General features: G+C 40.3%; 1 protein-coding gene across 1 annotated transcript; it reads right to left on the reverse strand.

Annotated features, from left to right (window-relative positions):
• Positions 1-428: 428 nt before the first annotated feature.
• cand1 (cullin-associated and neddylation-dissociated 1) lies at positions 429-19,371 on the reverse strand. Its single transcript, XM_061714094.1, has 26 exons — positions 19,097-19,371; positions 14,101-14,176; positions 13,950-14,017; positions 13,700-13,854; positions 13,216-13,339; positions 11,518-11,605; positions 11,241-11,409; positions 11,044-11,149; positions 10,810-10,955; positions 10,563-10,714; positions 10,337-10,477; positions 9,246-9,387; positions 8,824-9,032; positions 8,556-8,724; positions 8,386-8,475; positions 8,144-8,297; positions 7,834-8,071; positions 5,480-5,668; positions 4,586-4,729; positions 4,361-4,496; positions 4,103-4,279; positions 3,824-3,919; positions 3,375-3,544; positions 3,130-3,294; positions 2,847-2,954; positions 429-1,719 (listed from the first exon to the last, which is right to left on the reverse strand). The coding sequence occupies exons 1-26, from the start codon at positions 19,162-19,164 to the stop codon at positions 1,495-1,497; spliced, it is 3,705 nt and encodes a 1,234-aa protein (XP_061570078.1). The 5' UTR covers positions 19,165-19,371; the 3' UTR covers positions 429-1,494.
• Between the last annotated feature and the right edge of the window lie 3,640 nt (positions 19,372-23,011).

Raw genomic sequence — 23,011 nt, forward strand, 5'->3', positions numbered from 1 at the left:
CAGATACAGAGTTAATGGTATATTTAATTCAAACAAAAGCAGTACTTTCTTATTCATTCCTGCCTAACTTGAAGGTGAATAATGAGGCGAGATTTCTACCTTTGATAAGCAGTGACCTACTTCTAAGACCTTTGAAGCCAAACCATTCTGCTGCACAGTATAAATATCTGTACGTGTTAGAATCTGCAAAATGCATTATTTTAGGTTCAAAAGCCCTGAAATGAGCTTCTAAAAATTTGTGGTGTGCAAGTATATGTAGAAAGAGACGCATGAACAAGTAGTCTATTCTGAGCACATATATCTGCAGGTGTAGTGTCATCTCACTTCCACATATTATGTTTTGGTGAGGGCTATATGTTTATATGACTGAAAAACTATCCATAAAATGCATCACACAAGCACAAAAATAAATAAGGCAGAGTATGAAGGCAGGCAGAAATGGACCTTTTTATTTTTCGTTGGGCGATAAACAATAGTGGATTGTCCAGACCAGAACGGACAAAACCGGATTAAACCAGTCTGGACCTGGTTTAAACACATTAAACCAAGCACACTAGAATGACAGTTAAATCAAACTGCAGTTGACCAGGCTTAACCAGCTCGAACCGGTTTGAGAAACCGTGTGCAGCCAACAGAATATTGTAAATTTGTTTTACACTGGGAATTGTAACAGCCAATGTGGTCCGCTCAGGTCTGATGGGGTCTGGTCCAATAATCCTTCCTCTTCCTTGCTGGAGTGAAGAAGTGAGGGTGGGTCTATTAAATCAGGCAGAAACAAGAGATGCTGATTGGTCCACAAAACAGTAAAAGCCCACCAACTGTTTTCTCCCCCAAAGCCTCCTATTGGTTGCCTACATCTTTCACAAAAAACAAAACAAATGGAAGAAAGAAAAAAAAAAAAAAGAAGCAAACCCTTCTCCCATTGGTCACCACAGCCCCAATAAGAAAAGGCTGTTTTTCTTCCCCCATTGGTCAGTTTTGATGACATGCTGTCAGTCACTCAGCAGTGGCCAATCAGGCCACAGTACCTGTGGAACTTTCTGGAATTATAATAAAAAAAAAGAATTTAAAAAAAGGAAGAAGAATGATGCACGGAGAGAGCACCCAATCAGAAGACCTCGTAAAAAAAAAAAAAATTACGAAAAAAAAGGAAGTGGGAGGAGCTTCCAAGCCTGATGGAAATTATTTTTCAGGAATTTTTTATGTTGCGATCTTTAAGTTCTTTTTGTTTGTGTGAGCTGTACACCAGTCTTCCTCCTTTTCCAACAGCTTTCTTTTCCAACAGCTGATTTCAGTGCAATGCATCATGGAACGATCAATCGCTAGGAGATGGTGTGTCACTACAAATGTATACTGTATGTTAAGTGTGTGTATGTATATGTGTGTGTGTCTGTCTCTGCGTCCTGTTGTCATGGAAACATGCTGCAGGGTTAGCGCTCCAGCAGCGGGGTGGTGCCGTGTTGCATCGTGGGAAGTTGTTCCATGTCTGTCCATTTAGCTGGTATCCATGGATTCCATGTTGGCGGAGCTGGAGTCTCTCTGGATGGAGTCGAAGATGGCCGCCAGCTCTTGGTTGGACGAGATCTGGGACTGAAATTCTGACATCAGCGGCGACTTCTCAGCCTCAGGGATTGTCAGCAGCGCGACGACAGCTCGCATTGCCGAGCGCTTCAGCTCGTCCTGCTTCTCAAACTCCTGCTTCACCGAGTTTGCCTTCACCTGCAGAGAATTGAGACATTTTCACTCACAACTCCAACTCCTTTATTGAAGTTGAAACTGGGAAAAGTTTTCCCAGAAATGGAAAAATAAACAAACAAACAAAAGCTTTTCATGTCAGCTTGAAGTCTTGTTTTTAGTGAGTGGAGATGGAAACTGCATCTTAGCAATAAATGTTCCCTCTTGTAGAGAATATATGTCTCACCAACATTCCTTTGTCAAAGTTTAGTGAACAAAACGTCAATGGCCAAGTCTAACGTAGCACTGCTTTTCACCACACTACAAAGTAGTTTGAACACAGCAGAAATGCTAACAGAAACAAGTCTAACCACCATCATCTGCGTAGCAACGTTTCAAATTTGTGCTTCATTATTGCTTCACAGTTGAAAATAGTTTTCGTTCATCAGCTTGTCTGAACCCGTCTTTCTTTAATTTGAAAATTGGACTTAAAATATATTTAACTAGCTCACCAATGGCCCAGAGGCCAATTGGTGTCGTAATGGACTATCACTCAATCATTACATGTAAACAACTCAAAGTTGCTTCAAAGATGCTCACAGATATCTACCCTGTGAAATATTTAACATATGTAGGAAAGTCCCCATGTGAGCCTCAGACCTCAGCAAAGTAAGGCATGTGGTGGAGTCAAAGAGAGGAAGAGGAACCAGTGAAATACAGGGGAACATTCTGTAAACGTTTAATACGACAATACATCAAAATATTACAGCACCAGGCAGACTTTTTCCATTGATCTTATTTTTAAATGTCACCTTCGACTTTCTGTAGCAGACTACCCTACTGTTCATGTATGATAATTCACTCCTTCACCCATGTTCCATTTCTTTTATTTGTTGTTCATTATCTTATCAAACCACTCAAACATCTTGCACTTATCGCTTCTTCCCCAAGTCCACTTTCATTTTCTGTTTTACTTGTGGCTACGGCACATTTCCCCATGTGTATTTTGCTATCAAAATGTGGTTTGGAGGACCGTTGAGGGACCACCCCCACACTTCGTGCTGAATTTGTTTGCATAATTGAGTTATTTACAGATTTTTACAAGCTGTTCATCCTTTTCTGCCACATGCTCCCCACATTAATTTAATTACAAAAACAGGTTTCAAACGTACCTTAGTGGTGCAGGTGGCTCTCAGCGGTTCCACCAGTCTGTCTAGTCTCTGCAGAACAGCACTGGGACACAGCGATGACAGTCTGGCCAGCATCAGGAATGTCAGCATCTAACAACACAACACATATGAGAACACGAGCTGCGAGACCAAGCAGTGAGGTGTTCTGCAAATACACAACTGTACAATTAAAAAGTTCTGGTTTTATGGTGTCAACTTGAACTTTGTGACTAAAAATGCGGTAGAAAGCCCCATGCCAACTGCTGGTCCTGGGAGATAGTCAGACCTTGATGTCATAATGGTCTTTGAGACCGTCTTCTACGTGGTTCAGGAAGGTGAAGATGTCGAGCCGGTCCAGGCAGCTGTCCAGCAGAGTATACATGCACTCAAACGCAGCCTTCCTCAAGTCCAACCCATCATCCACAGTGTGTTTGAAAGGGCCCATCTCCACCTGCGCACATCCAGTAAAACGGTCAGTCACCTGAGCCACGCCCACCTGCTGATGTCATTCTGCTGTAGATTTGTTCTCACCTCTCGGATCAGCTCCTTCCTCACTTTGGTCTCATTGTAAAGTTGTGGTAAAACTGAGTCCAGCAGCTCTCGGATCAGACTGGGTTTGTTGTGGGCAGCAGAGTTGAATGTTACCAAGGCAACACGTCGCACGTTTAGGTCCGGGTCCTCCAGCGTTTTCAGGAAATCACCTGGAAAAATCCAGGCAATCAGAGAGCAGCCTCCCTCCAAGCTACAATATTTTGATCCTACAATTGATCCTAGGGTTTAATTTTAAGCACACTTTTATTTTGCAATTGTGTCACTTGAGCTGTTTTAGAAGTGATTATTTAGATGTGTGCAGTTAATACAAAGACTGATTTACATGCAAATTCACCTCCAAACAGCTGATTATATGACATACAAGTAGTCTTGTTCTTAAAGTTACTGTAAAAGTAAAAGATGAAGGTTTGAGTGCGTGTTTGTGTTACCTATGCAGTTCTTTAGCAGTGGGTCGATGGGCTGTGGTTGATCAGAGATGGTGAACTTCACCGCCGTTACCACGGAGCTCCTAGCGTATGATGAACCTACAGACAGAAACAAAATCAGTATTTAGGTCAACTATTAGTCACTTGATTCATGAGCAAGATAAGCAACTGACTTTCCCATACTGCACACCCTAGCAACACCGGCCAAATGTGCTTTACATAAAGCTATATGAAGATGCCCAATAGTTTCTATGACTACTTCTTGATAGCTGTATTGATTACCTGACAGCAGGTATCCTTTGAGGCGGGGCAGCAGGGTTTCGGGGTCAATCAGCGTCAGTTTTCCCAAACATTCGGCCACCACATTCCTGGTTCCTTCCTCTTGACACTCACAGTGTTTGAGCAGCAGAGCCCAAACTGACTCCACGTATGGTTTCAGACCAGCCACAGACGCCGAACCTACACACACACGCAATTAAACCAAAACACACACAGAAACTCATCAATTCATCTACCAAGTGTTTAAGCCACTGTTCTCACTGATGATCTCTTTGAGTGAGTGCAGCAGCAGGTACTGCCTCTTGGAGGAGGAGATCTCCTGCAGGACGAAGGGCAGATACTCTGGAAGATTCCCCACAGCGATGCTGCCTAGTGCATACGAAGCTGCAGATTTCACCTGAGACACAAAAACAGGAATTAACACAACGCCATCAACTGTGAACAGTCAAAACAATAAAGATCCTCTGTTAAATGGTGTGGGGTTACCTCTTCACTGGAGGAAGAGAAAGCATCCAGGATAACAGTCTTGAGTTCTGGCTGACCACTGAGGTCCACGTGATGTCCCACTTCACCCAATGAGAGCAGGGCGAGCAGCCGGATGGAGTCTGTTGAGCGGCTGTTCTTCACATCCTGTTTGTGACGGGAAGATGTTACTTTATAAAAGCAAGGTCCATGAGTCGCTCAACTGAGACCGTTTCCAGGGTAACATAGGGCTGGGCGATATATCGAGATTTTAATATATATCGATATATTTTCAAACGCGATATGGTACGAGACAATATCGTTTATATCAATTATTTAAAAAAAAAAAATAATAATAATATTTTTTTTTCTTTTTATGATTTTGATATAGCGTATTTTGTGACAAATTGACTTGAATGTTTTATTTGAGATTTGCACAAATGTTTTGTTATTTGCACAACTGTCAACCTCAGTGGAAAAGTCTGTCTGTTACTGTCTATATTGTATTAATTGCACAGCGTATTTTAATTTAATTGTTATGCAGGAAAGGGATATTTGTTTTATTTTATTCAAGAAGCATTTTTATTCTATATATGCAGGCAGTTTTTTTTTTATTTCATTTGTTTTATACATTTTGATATTGTGCAGACCTCTGTTAATAAATGTACCTGTGTGACATTTGGCACGAGGCTTTGTATTAAAACTGACTGTTTTTTTAAGGGTTTGCCTCAGAAAAAAATGAAGCTAACAGAGATGCTATGCTATAATGCTTTGGGGGAAACCCCAATTATGGCACAGAAAAAATATCAATATATATCGAGTATCGCCATTTAGCTAGAAAATATCGAGATATGACTTTTGGTCCATATCGCCCAGCCATAGGGTAACATGATGCTTCTGTGGGGGCATGGGACTCACCTGAATGAACTGTCCCACCACAGCGGGGCCCTCGGTGGGACAGGCTCTCGTCAGAGCTGCCACACATTTGGCGATTGAGCAGTACGCCTGCTTGTGAGGCAGAGCTGCACTCTGCGAGTAAACTGGGCCCGTCAGCATCCTTAGCAGGTCCATGTAACCCAGACCGGGAGTCTCTGTACCCACCAAGGCCTGAACACAGACACAAACAACACTTCTCAGGATCATGGAGTTACTGTACAGTACTTCATGCTGCAATATCAAAACAAGCGTAGCCAACTATAGCCGAGCAGCGAACAGAGTGAGAACCGTGAACTGAACAGACATTTTTAACTTTGCTTTTAACTGAATGAATAATGAAGGTTTGTTGTAGTTCTATTCAGTTTTGATTTCACCATTTGCTTGGGCATGTAAAGTAATGAAGCAACAACGCTTTGAAATAAATGCCACTCAGAGCAAGTTCAGCACCACATCTGAGCGTTTAACCATCCTGAAGCAACTGATTCACCTCGATGTGGCACGTGAACAAATAAAAGGGTATAAATCAAAGGCAAGTCTCAACAAATGTTTGTTGGAGCTGCTAGAGGAGGTTTGTTAGTGATCTTGCAGCTGATGTCAGCAGATAGGAACAGAAACAGCAAAGAGAGCTGCATGTGGGGGCAAGACAACCGTAGTGCAGGAACATATGTATTGAACAAATGATCAAACTCACATATTGAACTTATTACTGATCTCTCACATAGTACATTTACATGCACTTACAGAAAGTCTAATTGTTGCCATAATCCGACCGATTTCAATTTTTTTAAAAACCATGTCTACACCTTAACCAGGCCAAACTGAAGCTCTTGAGGTCGAGCTTGTAGTTCCAGATAATGCGACCTAATCAGAGTTATTTCGACATGTAAACCCACACTGAACCGAGCTAGTGAATGCCCCGGGACTCCCCCTTCCGGAAGTGACGAGCCGCAGGCTTCACAACAACAGAGTAACAGAAGAAGAGGGAGACTTTGCGTGCATCTTACCTGCAACATGATCAGGCTTAGTATTTATCTGCACATGTTGCACTTTAACAAACTACCAGCAACTACGAACACTTCATACTTCTTGGACCAGCAGTGTGTTTATATATTTATTATTGCATGTAAACTCTTTTTTTCTGTTTGTCTTCCTCTTTTAAAATGTCATGAGCTGTTTGACAACTGATTTTCCCCAGAGGGGACAATAAAGGTTTCAATCAATCAATCAATCAATTTTTTCGCATTTTGTTGTCCTCCTTCGCACTTTTTTAATTAATTGCAGAATGCCAACGCGAAAGAGCACGTGGCTCCACTTAGCGTCGCAGAGTCGAACACACGTCACTCAATAATCGATTGTCTTCTTGCACATGTTTACTTGGATTTATCTGAAACTCGTTTAATCCTTAGCTAGAATTTTGCCAATAGCTTGATTTAGATGTTCATGTAACTGCACTGACTGTGATGAATGGATCAGAGAAAAAGTAGTACTAAGACAAGCATGTTATGTCCTAATAATGTCAGATGAAAACACCTGCCTGTGCTTTAATCTTCCTGCGTCTATCTAGGTTTCACTCTGCTGTCATACTGTGTACTACTCTTTAAACTGTCACTGAACTTTTTCAATAGAAAACACTCACTGACATCACTGCTCCAAATGTCTGGTTACGTAATCAGTGGTGATTAGTTTGAAAAAAATAAAAATAAAAAAAGAGAACTGTTCCTCATAATGTGTGAAGGTGGTGCAGCAAGTGCAAATATTTATAAATAAAATCACTCCATGCATTTAAAACACAGCTGTGTTGCCAGAAATTAGTCAGAAAACTAGTTTTCCCAAATCAACCACAAACTTTAAACAGGAAACACTTGTTAAATGCAACAACAGCGTGATGCATAAAGGCTTCAGAAACAGATGCACTCATGAACTGCAGTAGACCTGCTAGCAGTGCTTTAAAAGCAGGTATCAACTGGAGAGAGAATGAAGAGAATGAAAATGACATCAGTATATCACACCACGTTGTACAAAACCCTTCAATATGGTCAATAAGACTTGTGATAAACCAACTGTGGTAGCATCCTTCTGATTTATGGCTAAATTTGTCTAATTTATAGTCTATTATAGTAGCATGTACAAACAAATCCATCAACCAGGCAAGAACACTCTTTAGATGAATTAGCACCTTAATTGGCACGTGGAAGTGAGACGATAACTATATTATCGACAGTGGGACTGTGAATGCATGATACTGAGAACACATGTTGATATTGCGCTAATGAATAATTTTTCATATATTATGCAGCCCGTTGACACATTGCTATATAGTAAAGAGGTGAACATACCTGGTAGAATTCCAGCATAGCGGCGAGAGCCCCGCCCTGCAGGAGCGGTGATCGAACCAGAGCAATTAGCTGCTGCAGGATGTTCCCTCCGCTCAGCTGCCCCAGCGAGGACGGGTGAGTCACGGCCAGAGTGGACAGGAAGCTCAGTGCCATCTGAGACACGTGCATGTCGCTCTCCGAGATGAGAGGGGGCAGCTCGGCCAGGACGGCGTCCACCATGACGGGAGTCACTGCAGAGCTGAAGCACACAAACTGTCAGCAGAGGGAGAGGGTGGAGCTGAAGGTGGGGAGTGTTTGGTGTGTGTGTTACCTGTAGTTCCGGAGCAGGATGTCCAGAGCGGCCAGAGTGCAGAGCTTTAGAGCTCGTTGGTTCTTTCGGAGGAAGGAGGCCAGGATGGGAACGGCATCAGGAAGAACTGGCCTCAAATCGATTTTCAACGGAGAGCCGGCAATCAACGTCAGAGCTGCAAACAAATCAAACAAATTAGACTCATTTCCACCTGCGAGTTATTCCATCAAGACGATCCACATCCATGCTGGGGCGGGCTTTACCTTTCACCGTCGTCAGCCGTGTGATCTCGTTCTTCAGGCGCTCTAAAAAGATCAGCAGTGTTCCTGGAAGCTCATTGGGCAGACGGTCGCCTACAAAACAAAACAAAGGAAGTTAAAATGGAACCTGCCACCTTTAATAGATGACATCGCGCGTGACTGCTGGGTGTTACCTAGGTTACAGATGATCTGTCCCATACAGGAAATGGCTCGTTCTTTGACTTCCTGGTCTATGTCGGCGGCCTTCAGGCGCTTAATCGTGCAGGTGAAGAGGTCATTGATGTAGGGGGAGGGGTCAAAGCTGTCAGAGCCCTCTGACTGGTTATCCAGTGGTCGGATCACCTGGAGGAGACAAAATGAGGGGGAAAGAAAAATTTAAAAAAAATAAAAAAAATATCAAACGCACTGCTGAAATGGCGTGAAGGCGGATTCATCTCCCACCTTGACAAGCTGCTGGGTGACAAGTAAAGCCTCAGAGGTGATCTTGTAAAAGGGGTCTCCCACACATGCCACCACGGGCGGGACGAGGGCAGGGACGTGGGCGTGGAAGGCGTGAGCTGGGTGCGTGACCATGATGACATGGAGGCAGGCCAAAGCGTCGATCTTCAGGTTGGAGCTGCTTGACTTATCATTCAGAGAGAAGATGATACCTGAAACACAAACATCACTGTCACCAATAATCGCATACTGCTGACTGTTAACGCTCGGCCTCATTTTACATTTGTCACTCCATGAGAAATACTGAATTCTAACTTTGGACTAAAATCACAACACGCTCCTTAAAAACTAAACAAGACAAAAATATTTTCTAATAAATTGTTCTTAATAGTAGCAGACATTAGTAGAAGCAGTCGAAGTATTACCTGGTATTAGCACTGGGATGTGCTGAGTAAGGGCTCCTGGGAGGACATTCACCAGCTCTGTCAACATGTTGAAACAACACTGACGAGTTTTGACACTTTTCTCCTTCAGCTGCTTGTGAAGAGCTTTCACAATCATGGGCACCTGCAGAGGGTGAATGATATTAAAAACAAACAAGGAAAAAGAGAGCCGGTTGAAAGAAAAGCCCACCAAATCTACTTCCCGTCACTCTCTGTGGTTGCCAAGGCAGGATGCTGAGGAGTTTGTCACCATGGCAACATACGACCAAACCAACTAAATGTGCGAGAGTGAAAGTTGCAGCACAAAGTGTCCTTTAAACGGTTAGCTGATGCAGTGTACTGTGACCGCTGTGTTGTCTAAACTTTACCATTTTTTAAATCCTTCTCATCGTCCTCTGTTGTAAGTCAACAGAAATCTTGTTTACTTCAAACAATGTTAATATCCAATAAAACCCACCACCTTAACAGATGTTTGTTGTGAATCAAAACTAAAATGTTAAGTACTTTTAGGTACTCTGAAAAAGTTAAAATTCCAACATTTTCAATTATTTCCAGCCCTCTTTTATGGCAACTCTTGATTATCTTAATTTAATAGTCTCTTGGTTAATCATTTATTGGATTACACATACTTTTGCCTTACAAAAGAACAGCTACTCTGTAACAGTACTATACTTCACCAGAAACCATTTAGAAACTCTTCATAAACTCCAAAATGTTCTTATTTACATGTTCATATGTAATGCTTAGCTTAGCTTGCTTAGCTTCCGTAGACACATAAGGAATTTTATTTTGGCGAAACACTGCTTCTAGGGCGCAGTGATTCCCTACAGCAGCCCTGTTGCTAGGTAACCTGCAAGTTTAATATATATTTGAGTATAATGTGTTTGCTGCAGTAAATGGGAGCAGGTGATGCCATCAGGGCAGAGCTGGACATATCTCTGGAAGATGACAGATCGCAAATTCTTCCAAAAGCATCCCTTTGTGCACCCAGGTGCTCCAACAAATAATAGTTTCTTATGCATCTTTTTATAAGATTGTTGCAAGGCATAACTCCATCGTCAGGGTTTACTCACCTGGCTCTGGAGCATCGTTAGTGGGGTTTCTCCCTGCTCCATGGCATCTGGATCAGCCAACCAGCTCTGAGCTGGTCTGGTCTGTTTCAGCAGCGACAGGTAGGCGTGGAAAACATCTGCTTTCACGTTCTCCTCCCTCTCCTGGACAGAGATAGGCAGGTCAAGTCAGACTCTTGGCCTTCTCCACAGTTTCAGGAACAGGCAGAGTTTATCAGACTGATGCTACCTTGAAGCGGCAGACGAGTGCAGGGGAGACAGAGCGATAAAACTCTGGCAGCATCTCGTGACGAGTTGAAACGACGGCATCCAGGCACTTGGCTGCCGCCCTCCGGACCTTCCAGCTCATGTCATCGTCATCACTGTATTCATCGTCACTGCCTGAATGGATAAGGAGATGCAGGGTGAGCTACCGAACATGAGGCAGCAGATACTACTCCCTACCTTTCCATCCAACCCTAACTCTGATTCAGTACCTTGGTAGTCCTCATCATTCTGCTCAGCATCCATGGCGTTATCATCCTCATCTTCATCATCAAAGTTGTAATTGGGGTCATAGGTTAGGTAGCGCAGGCAGATGGAGATGACAGTGGGAACATGGGGATAAACCTCTTTTGGACACCTAAACGGACGTATATTACACAACAAGATCAAAAACCACAAAAGCAGCTGTAACACCACTTCAGTTCTCTGTTCACCACCTGTTTTACCTCCTGACGAAGGACTCAAAGGCCTGGATGCAGTATTCTCTGAGCTCATCATCATCCACGTTACAGAACTTCACAACCAGAGGGATGATCTTCTCCAGATACTCTCCTGAATAGACATGTGGATCAGAGGTCATGAATAAACAACAAAAAATTAAGCAAGAGCCTTCTACTAGTCTGGTGTGCCATCTTTATCTCACCGATCCTGTGGCCAGCCTGTCTGCTGATGGCAGCCGTGCACTGGATGTACGTCCTAGTGGTTGACATGTTGTCATTTCTCCCTAACTCAGTCAGAAGGTGCTCGATCAGGTCAATGAAGACCAGGTTACCGCAGGACATCACCAGATGGCCCAGAGCCATAATGGTCCTCTGAAACAGCATACAAATGAAATAAAAAGTTTAATCAAAAGCACAGAATATTTCCTGAAAGCATCATGATGCACATCGATAACTTAGGAGAAAGAAGGTGGGACGCACCTTTCTGACGGCCAGTCTGGGGGAGGTGAGCTGGGGGAGGAGACAGCTGAGGATGGAGGGATGGAAATTCACCAAAAGACCGCCCTGTCTGTAAGGAGAATAACACAAAGTTCAGTTGAACCTTTCCGAAATCTTGAAAGTGAAAACAAGACATATTCACTGATCAGCTGATGATTGAAATATGAATATTTCAGTTCCAATATCAGTATTGATAGTAATAAATGTTACGTTTTATAAAGCAAAGAAAGTCTAATGAGGCAAAAACTAAATGAGCGCTAATCCTGCAGCCTGTGCCTCCTTTCACAGCCTGGCTGATTATAGTTGGAAAGAAAGTATTAAATGGCAACTCGTAAATCTCTAGCTCTCAATGTGTACTTTATTCAGTAATTTAGGATTTCAATAGTTCAAAAAAAACTTTAAAATAAATAAATGTAAAAAAAAACACCAACAAACAGAACCCAAAAGAGAAGCTCTGGGGTACACCAAGCTGATAAAAATAAACCCAATAAAACAAGATATTGTATCTGGGAGACAAGTTACTCCTACATGTACATGTAGATATTCAATTAAACTCAGAACTGTCCACGGATGTCTGGATGCGGCCCACAGCTCGGGCTGGGCTCCTGGTAAGATTTATTGCTCAAAAATGCTATCCATCAGTTAAATTGTTTACTTGTTTTGGTCTGTGGGGTCAACAGCTAAAAGCCTATTACTAACCCAGCTGAATGGGGGAAATCTCATTATCTTTCATTGAGTTGGACAAACATCAATCAATACATTGATTGATATGCTTGGCAACTGGCACACGGACACTCGTCCAGTTAATTGGCCTTTTCAAGTTACCTAACTGTCTACGAGCACAGCAAATCCAAGTTTTGGACCCACAACCTTGCAGGAGGTTCAAAATACTTTTAAACTACAAGTAATAGACACCTGTTCCCTCACAAACATTCACACAGCATCTCCGTTTTCTCTACAGTTGTTTCTGTTCTGTTCTGTTCTGTTTGCACAATGCTTTTCTCTCTCACACATTAATGAACAGATCAAGGCAATGTGGAGTTCAGAGTCTTGCCCGAAGACAGGCCGGAGCTGGCCAACACAGTAACAGAGAGAAAAGAGTTGTGATCCTCAAGGCAACCACACTTCTTTTCTTCTAACTCAAAAGCTGCAGCGACTGGGAATAATGTGGTTCTTCACGGAGCCAACAGCATGTTTGCCTCTCCTATGACCTTAGGCACGTGTTAAATTCTGATTGGATGAAGACGAAGGCTACAACAATGCACTGGAGTCACATTTACTCCATCACAAACCAGTTCTTTGTCCACTTCTGAGAACAAAGTCAAAGACATGCACCTTAAATTGTTATCAGACTCAAAAGACAAAGGAACACCAGGAAGCTATGGTAGTAAAATCTGCATGTGTAAAATTGGGCTTTAATTCATCTTAAACTCAGATTTAGTTCTATATGGCACCGGGAGAGCTAATATTATTGCAGCATGGTTAAATGCTGTCCTCTTGTGGCTCAACAATATAAAATAAGCAAAATTTAAAAAACCTGATCTCTGGAAATACTGATACAGAAATGAGGAGACAACGTGAATGCAAAGTACCTGCACATCTCCATATTTGAGAGGACCAATCCTGCAAATATAAACCACTAGAAAAATAAACAAAACAGTGCAGCAGATGTTACTGTACCTGCAAAGCATATCTGCCATGATGTCGAGTGCCTCCAGCTGCACCGATACATCTTCCTGTTTGGCGATGGCACTTGTCAACCGACCCGTTATCTTCTTACAAACACTGGCAGCTAAAGCTGAGCCTAAGATGTGGACAGGTGGATGGATAATCAGGTGTTTTTTCTTTTGTTTTTTTTTTAAATCAACCACACAAAAATGCATATTTGTCATGTGTTATACGTTTGTACTTGATAAAATGCAAAAAATTAGATAAGAATTTCCTAAAAATATCAAACGTAAACTTATAGACTTCAAGTTAATTTCTTAAAACTAATTAGTAGTATATGGTCTGAGAACTAACATGAAACCAACCATTTGTCTCCCCCTCTCTCTTTTCGTATTTGTCCTACCAGCACGCATTTCTAGCTTTGAGAAGGGTGACACCACCCACGTAGTACATTGGTGAATCTGTGATAAAAGTGGGATCACATGTGCTATTTTACCACTGGAAGCAGGCGGCAACTCTCCAATCACAGTTTTGAGTCCGATGGAAGAAATGTCTCTGAGCTGCTCTTTGTCCGACAGCATGTTGGTGCACAGAGTGTCCACGATCGTCTCCACTTGGTACTCTTTCACTTTACTGACCAGAGGTCCCAGGCTGACGAAGCAAAAGCACCCAGTCAGAAATGTTCAATCAACAAAACGAGGACAAATTTCACAGATGGAAACAACTGTGCATCGTCTGGTTTTTACCATTTGACAGCCAAGTTCTGAACTTCTCCATTCTTGTCTTCCAACAGCTTGAGGATCATCCTCACCACCTGTCAATCATTGCATCAGTCAGTAAATAGCAGCATCAAACCCAAACATGAAGAGTGAACCAGTAAAACCAGTCTATACTGACCTTCCTCTCGCTGTCGTCGTCCAGTTTTATTGAATCTTTCTGTAGTTCCGTCATCAGGTCATTAGTTGCCATAAACCTGAAAACACAAATTAAATGATTAATTCTTTTAAAACTCAAATTTGCCGTGGACATGAGCTCAGTGGTAATTCATCAGAAATGAACACTGAGAATTTACTGGCAAAATAGCATACGTTTTTAGTGATTAAGAAACTTAAAGTCATGTTACACTAATATTTATGAGAAATTATTCATTTAATTTGTCTGTTTCTGCACATTCTTCTATTGCTTAGTCATCCATTTCCTGCATAGATCATTTTTTGTTGCATGCATCTTTCTGCCGAGGGCGAACCCTCTTGGCAGATTAGTAACACTCCACGGGGTGCAGCCATCTACTGCTGTTTGGGTTTGGATGTTGCTCTTCTCTCCCTCTTCCGTAGTTACATGCCATAGCCAGTCTTGCACATTTTACATTTTATTTCATGCTCTTAAATTTCCCATTTAGTACAAACATGTTAAAAAGGTGCCTTGTATTATTTTAAAGGTCTGTTTCAACAGTTAAATGTTGTCTTCTACTGTGTCGTAAACAATCAATAAATTGGATATGCAATTTTAGTATGTCCTTTATTTGATTTGTACTGTTTTTGACCATAAACAACACCCGAGGAACACTTGAGTCAATATAACAGTTTTCAAGTGTGTATATATATATATATATATATATATATATATATATATATATATATATATATATATGCGTGTACACACATACATAACAAAGATTACATCATTGTCTTTATGAAAACATCAGTGATCTCTGACTAGGAGCTCTCTGTGCAGCAAACCAGAAAGAGCGTGTACCCTGAGGAGAAAAAAAATTAAAAATTCTGAGCATGGCACTTTTCTTCCAGGCGGCTGCAGGAACTCTCCTCATTGGAAATAATTCCAAAGGATGCAACGACAAAAAAAACTTTAATGTAACAAAAGCCCTCACTGTAATTATGACTATACTGACTGAGTCTGAAAAGTTGAGGACAGTGATCAAAAGATGACTCAGAAATATAGATACCGGTATTTGACTTTTAGCTCCTTAAATGCATTTGAGTGGGATCTGAAGGCATCGCTTACACAAAGACAAAAGGTTAAAGGTGATAAATTTGTAATGTGACGTAGCGCCTGGTCATCCTGAACCAGGCCATTTCAGGACATGCACATTAACTTCTTTACAGATGCAGTTTTGCCTATAAATCCTAATTTAATCCCAAATGACATCTGCTAGTACAGAATCCAGTCCAATAGTCATATTATCCTGTGTAGCACCTCAATGATAAATGAAGCATGATGAAGCTTTGATGGTTAAACAGTTATGTTTAAAATCTGTTATGAATGCGTCTACAGCCGCAAAGCACCTAAAAAAGAAAAGTGTCTCTCCCGCAGAGCATCAGCTGATACTGACTCTGAATGAAAGCACTCAGATCAAGCCTGAAATGACTCTGCTCTGCTCATGCAGAGTCGGAAGCAATGCCAACAGTGACAAGAGCAGGACATGACTATTTCATAGATTGGATGACACTGATTATTTATGCTGCGATCATCCTCGAGCTATTAGCTTTAAACTTTAGAGAACAAACATGAGCTTAATTAGACACACAAACCAAGATATCAAAAAGATCAACAGAGAAGACAGAATTGCTAAAATAATTATCACCATGAGTTATTTTCCAACACGAACAACATACTGCAACGGTATCATTCCCACTTTATAAAGTTGTACTCTATTCTTAGATCTTAGATCTGTGTTTGCTCTCTGGTTTTGAGACATGAAGAGGTCAAGTGAACACTGTGGATTTTATATTGGGTGATGTCAAGACAAAGAGCACTGATGAATTATTGAGAAGACCTGAGGTTTCTGAGCTGTGATTCAAAATTATCTTTAAAGCTATTGCAGCTGGAGGACAGTCCATACACAACTGTGCAGATCCCATTCATCTTATAGAAACAGGTACAATGTCATCATCTGTGTTCTTCCTTCTTTTTTTATTTTTAAAATCCTTTTTCAGGGCGAAACCGAAATGCTGACATGTCCCCATCCCCACACAGATCCTTTAGCCAAAGGAACAAGGAGCATATAGGATGAGAATATTACATTTTATCAGGATTTAATCCTTGTACAGCCCTTGGATAAAAACTGTTCTTCGGTCTGATTGTCTTTCTTGAATAATAATGAGTGTTTCGATGAGTAAATGGTCTCTAGTGTCTATGAAGGCTATTTTTTTTTTCAGATCGCCAAGGGGCCCCTTCATACAACAAACTATGATAAAAGATGTGAGAATCCAAAATCTTGAAAAATAATTTTCTGAGATCACGCATTGTGCTCTCCAGTTGTATCAATGCTCACAAACAAACCAGAAAAAAAGGTTTTGACAACCTGCCACTATTGCTGTTTGATAGACAAATAAAAAGGAAACCAAAAGTGCATCGGTTACAACAAAGATTGGTAATTTCAGAGAAAAAGTTTCTAATCAATCTATATTCCATATATCTTACACACATATGGTTGTTAGAAGTTGAACACAAGGCATTAATAAAGTATCCTTCATAATTTAAATGCCATCTACACATTATTTACAACAAACGCAAGGAGACATAATCCCTATGTACTCTGCCTTGCTGTCAGTTATTATACTGTTCATCAGACTGCTCCAAAAGAAATCCCAATTATATTGCTTGCCACCAACACTGTCATAGATATGATGGTGATTCTGCTAATTACTTGATTTGGAACAATTTTTAGGACCAGTTATAATTTTTGGTGTACACGGCATCTTAAAGGATAAAAATAAGATGCACTTCTTGGAGATGCTGATTTCTGTCTTTCTGCACCGAGTAGCATGAATCAACCACTGGGAGACAGCAGATACTGCAGGGTCTTCCAGTTTTGTTTTTAAGTGTCATGACTAGGATTAGTTTTAGGAATACTCAGAATGATGATGCTGCTTTAAATGATGGATTAAGTGTATTATCTAAAAAAACAAAAATTGATTACACTGTGGTGCTTTTATTGATCAGTAAACACGACTGCATTTCTCAGTTCTCTAAGCTGATGTATTAAGGAATAAATTGAACCCACAGTCTGCAGGATCTGCCATCTTTCATTTATTTATTATGTTACAAGTATGCAGTTGGATGTACATGTAGTTTTCTATTGTAATGTGTCTTCATGGGAATTTGTGAATGTGGTTGTGAGCCCTGTCAAAGAGGAATTTCTGTCACCATTGGGACAGACAATAAAGTATTCTATTCTATTCTATTAGTTCCTTTACATCAAAATGGGCTGGTCAGACCTTTCAGAAATCCTAAATCGATTAAGACAGTTGCAATCGGCACATCTCAAACGAATGCTGTTGATATGGTTTATCATCAAGAAAATGGGATAATGAAACAGCAGATCACTTTTGTTGTTTTTTGTTTGGCCTATTAGTGTAGTAGAGTAATCGACCACTGTGCAATAATAATAATAACCACAATCATATGCTGTAAAAATGCACCTTTCAAAAGCCATGTCTACCTCATACTGCTGCACCTTTCACTTTTAAATTTTATATATGTTAATAAGAGCCATTTGTCTATTAGAATCAGAATCAGGTTTATTTGGCCAAGTCAGGTCAAACAAGACAGGGAATTTGACTCGGTTGTTTTTACTCACTGTACAATAAATAGACAAATGACAGCTCTTATTAACATATATACAATTTAAAAAAAAGTGAAAGGTGCAGCAGTATGAGGTAGACATGGTTATTGAAAGGTGCATTGTTACAGCATATGATTGTGGTTATTATTATACAGTGATTGATTACTCTGAGACTATTAGTGTTTGTAATTATTTAAATCTGGGTTCAGTGAGCGAAAAAAAAAACCTAAAACTCCCTGTCTGGCATATTCATACTTGGCCAATAAAGCTGAGTCTATTCTCTGTTTACATCTTATTAACCGACCCAGCAATGCTACCAAGCCCCCAAACATCGAGCCCCTTATGTCACACACACACACCTGGTTGATTTACAGCTGGATTTGACTTTATTCACACTGCTCTCTATCTCGCTCCCTCTCTCACACACACACACACACACACACACACACTCTCTCGCTGTCCCTTTCTCTCACACACTCTCCCTCTCTCTGTTTTTCTCTCTCTCTCTCTCTCCCCCTCTCTTTCTGTGTGTGTGTGTGTGTTTCTTTCTCTCTCTCTCTTTCTGTGTGTGTGTGTTTCTCTCTCTCTCCCCCTCTCTTTCTGTGTGTGTGTTTCTCTCTCTCTCTCTCTCTCTCTCTCTCTCTCTCTCTCTCTCTCTCCCCCTCTCTTTCTGTGTGTGTGTGTTTCTCTCTCTCTCTCTCTCTCCCCCTCTCTTTCTGTGTGTTTCTCTCATTCTCTCTCTCTCTCTCTCCCCCTCTCTTTCTGTGTGTGTGTTTCTCTCTCTCTCTCCCCCTCTCTTTCTATGTGTGTGTGTGTGTGTGTGTCTCTCTCTCCCTCTCTATGTGTGTGTGTGTGTGTGTGTGTGTGTGTGTGTCTCCCCTCTCTCTCTCTCTCTCTGTGTCTCTCTCCCCCTCTCTCTCTATGTGTGTGTGTGTGTGTGTGTGTGTATGTCTCTCTCTCTCCCTGTGCTAGCAGCGTGCTAGCTTGCGGCATGACACCAGTTGCAGCTAAGCGGCTACCGGGGCACTAGCTGCTCCTGGCGGCCCCGCAGCAGCACCGAGCAGCACCGGTCACCGGCCAGCAGTGTGGCCGGTAAGCCGGTGTCAGGCCGGTGTCATCTCCCCGTCACACCACCCCCACCTCCCCTCAGCCCGGGCTAACCCCAGCCGGAGGTGTGGCGGGGCCGGGCAGGTGGCAGCAGCGAGCCGAGGCCTCCCCCAGCCTCCCCCAGCCCCCTCGTCCCCCGAGCCCCGTCACCGCCACCGCCGCCCCTGCCCCCCGACACCACCCCTGCCCAGACCCGCTCACCTGAAGTCCTTGTCGCTGGAGGTCATCTTCTCCAGCAGGTTGGAGATGTGGTACGAGGCGCTCGCCATGTCGGGGCCGTTAGCCTCCCGCTAGCAGACCTGGGTGTTTGGCTGCCGCCGGCCGCGGTGTGGGCGGGGATCGGGCTGGAGGGAGCGGAGCCGGGGCTGCTGGAGCTGCTGCTGCTGCCTCTACACTGGTCCCGCCGCTGCAGCCGGAGCGGAGTTAGCGGGGATTCAATGGAGCTGCCGAGTCTGTCTGCAGCGGGGCGGAGTCAGCGGAACTGGACGGGGTCGGAGGTCAGCGGCTTCCCCCGCTTCCTCCACGTCACACAACAACCAACAGATACACAAAATAATGGAAATACAATCTCATATTTTTTTCTATATAGATAACTTGAAGTCGAATGTATCTGACATAATACATAAATATGGCCGTGTCTCAGAAAATTAGAATATTGTGATTTTCTGTTAATGCAATTAAAAAAACAAAAATGTCATACATTCATTACAAATCAACTGAAATATTGCAAGCCTTTTATTATTTTAATATTGCTGATCATGGCTTACAGCTTAAGAAAACTCAAATATTCTATCTCAAAAAATTTGAATATTCTGAGAATCTTAATCTTAAACCGTAAACCATAATCAGCAATATTAAAATAATAAAAGGCTTGCAGTTGATTTGTAATGAATCCACAATGTATGACATTTTTGTTTTTTTAATTGCATTACAGAAAATAAAGAACTTTATCACAATATTCTAATTTTCTGAGACTTCTGTAGATATCAGATAAGGGTTGCTTCTTAAAGATGATGCAAGGGCTTCAGAAGAATAACAATCTGACACAGAGGAGTTGGACGTTGGTGGATCAGGGTTCATAGTGACCCAGAAGAGGAGATCATCCCACTGCATCGTTGTGTACATTTTTTTTCTCAGTACTCGAGTTGTAAAAAAAATCAGGGGGGATGGTGGATTTTATCATATGGGGACAGATAATTTGTGGTGATTACAAATAATATAATATATTACAAATAATAGCAGTGACCAAAACACCTGCAGAAATACTGCAGGAATGACATAGCAGCAGTTAAATGCAGCCTTCTGTAAGCTTTAAATATCCACTGGGCTTACATCTAATACATCAAAACACAACAATAAAAAACAGTTTTCTGAACTTCTCTGAACTCTGATCAATATGGCTCTGTCTTTCACAGGATAAGTAAAATGGATCACTTTGTTGATTACAAATAATATAATCAGAATCATGTTTATTGGCCAGGTTCGAACATTGTCCAACAAGGAATTTGACTCTGGTAATTTCGGTCTTTAGGCAGTAAATAAACAAAAAATAAACAAATGTGGTATTTGTTGACATATATACAATAAACATCTAAGGTGCAGCAATTTGAGGTAGAGAAAAAAAGATAGCTCTGAATAAAATAACCTATACAATTATACAAAACAAATTATACAAAAAATACAAGAAGTGAGAGGTGCAGCAGAGTGAGGCAGACATGATTATTGCCGACGGTGCTTGTTACAGCATGTAACTGATATTGTAACTGATATTGTCAGCAGTTGCTATTGTTATTATTATTATTGAACGATGAACGTTATTGGTTACTCTGAGACTGTTAGTTGTGGGAGTTCACCAGAGCAACCGCTTGCGGGAAGAAACTGTCCCTGTGTCTGGAGGTTCTAGCGCACAGTGCTCTGTAGCGCCGTCCAGAGGGGAGGAGTGGGAACAGACTGTGTAATATGTTACAAATAATAGCAGTGACCAAAACACCTGCAGAAATACTGCAGGAATGATATGGCAGCAGTTAAATGCACCCTTCTGTAAGCTTTAAATATCCACTGGGCTTACGTCAAATACATCAAAACACAAAAATAAAAAACAGTTTTCTGAACTTATCAATATGCCTCTGTCCTTCACAGGATAAGTAAAATGGATCACTGTACTGGTTATTCTCATGGGTAAATATAATATTCATTGTAGTAAGTGGAGGAATAGCAAACCCTCCTTTGATTGGTTTTTAAATGATTTTAAATTATTCTTCTTATCCCTAAGAAAAATAGACTCCAACAAAATGGCTAAAAAGATTTGTGACGGTATATCTTTTTTTCTGCTTTTTTGATGCATGGCTCAGTCCTTGCTCCTCCTTTTGGCACTTTTGTTTGCCTGATTTTAAATACTGTGATACTTTTATAGTTGGCACTTTATAAAAACCCCTGTTTGTCTTTTATTTCAATATATAGTTAATTGTTTTTCTATATAGCTCTATATTTGACAGCATCTCATATCATGTTTACTAAGTATACTATCATCCTTACGAGAAGATGTTTAATTACTGTTCTTTGTTGTTTTATTGTGTTCAATAAAGAAAAAATATATATAAATAAATAAATAAATAAATATAAATATAATACACTAATAGGCCAAACAAAAACAAAAGAAAACAACAACCTCAATCTAAATAAGAGCCTCCACTAACGTGTTTCAGCTGGCAAAAAGTTATTTAACTGATACTGTAAACAACCACAGAAAACACATCTGGTGATCTTAGAAAGGCAAGTAAATTGCTATATATAAATATATATAAATACATTACACTAAAGATAATTAAAAACATACTTACTTCCTGCTTCCTGTTGTGTTGGCATATTTGGGCCCATATAACAACTTATATGACCCAATAATTCACATAACTGAAAGAACGTTTGCATCTTTGTCATGAAAGAGATTCTCACCAATACAGGTAAATATAGGCTATCAGAATTAACCCTGAACTCAGTGTTGAGTACTGTGTTTTGATGAGAAAATTTTCTCCTAAATGTATCCTATAAATTTTCAACATTTGCCCTAGGGTTTTTTATTTTGGTGAGCTATTTTTATTAATAAATTCAGGCATGCTTCGGATACTTTCTCAACTTGAAGGTCAGACTGTTTTTTGTTAAACATTAAGCATTTGACATAATGGTGATATAAAGGAGTGACAGAGTGATGTATCTGAGCAATAGGTTTCCTGTTCAAAACTCAGCTGGGTCTTCTCTGTGTGGAGTTTGAATGCTTTCCCCAGGTGTTTGCCCAGTCCAAAAGCATGGATGCAAAATATATAATTACTATTAATAACGTTAAAATAAAGTTAAATAAAGCTAAAATTAATAAAATAAGTTGTAAATATTAATAATTATAACTTATTTTGGCCTCGTTTTTAGTTTTGTGCACTGATGCCTTTTGACAGTTTCTCTTCTTTCTCTTTTAGAAGTGGAACCACATATAACCACATATCATATGTATAATTGGATAAAAGGCGTCTATATAGAATATCATAGAACTTTAACATAATATTATATTATATATATATATATTATAATATTATATTATATTAATAATATAATAAAATATTATATATTATATTATATTAATATATTATATATATTATTATTATATGATATATATATGTATGTATATATATATATATATATATATATATATATATATATATATATATATATATATATATATATATATATATATATATATATATATATATATATATATATATATATATTATATATTATATTATATTATATATATTATATATTATATTATATTAAAATATTATACAATATATAATATATATATATATATATATATATATATATATATATATATATATATATATATATATATATATATATTATAATATTATATTAATATATACCCAGATATTAGTTTAATTACACTGGTTCCATTTCCTCCTCTGTTATGAATATTTTGTTCTTCTTCTTGTTGTCAATACAGCAGATGTGTACTCGGACGCCCTCTAGCGTTGGCGTCTTCAGTATAAGTGGAGGTTGTCATTTTGTGATAAATCAGGCATATGGTGGCGTTTCTTTACAGTGCATTTT

Source organism: Cololabis saira, chromosome 23, assembly GCF_033807715.1.
Source record: "Cololabis saira isolate AMF1-May2022 chromosome 23, fColSai1.1, whole genome shotgun sequence".
NCBI lineage: Eukaryota > Metazoa > Chordata > Actinopteri > Beloniformes > Belonidae > Cololabis > Cololabis saira.

Excerpts from the sequence above, each read along its gene's own strand:
- cand1 (XM_061714094.1), bottom strand. The coding sequence starts at position 19,164 with ATGGCGAGCGCCTCGTACCACATCTCCAACCTGCTGGAGAAGATGACC. Across the intron at positions 10,715-10,809 it reads GAATGATGAGGACTACCAAG|GCAGTGACGATGAATACAGT; the intron begins GTACTGAATCAG and ends TTATCCATTCAG. Across the intron at positions 4,497-4,585 it reads TCTCTTCCTCCAGTGAAGAG|GTGAAATCTGCAGCTTCGTA; the intron begins GTAACCCCACAC and ends TTTGTGTCTCAG.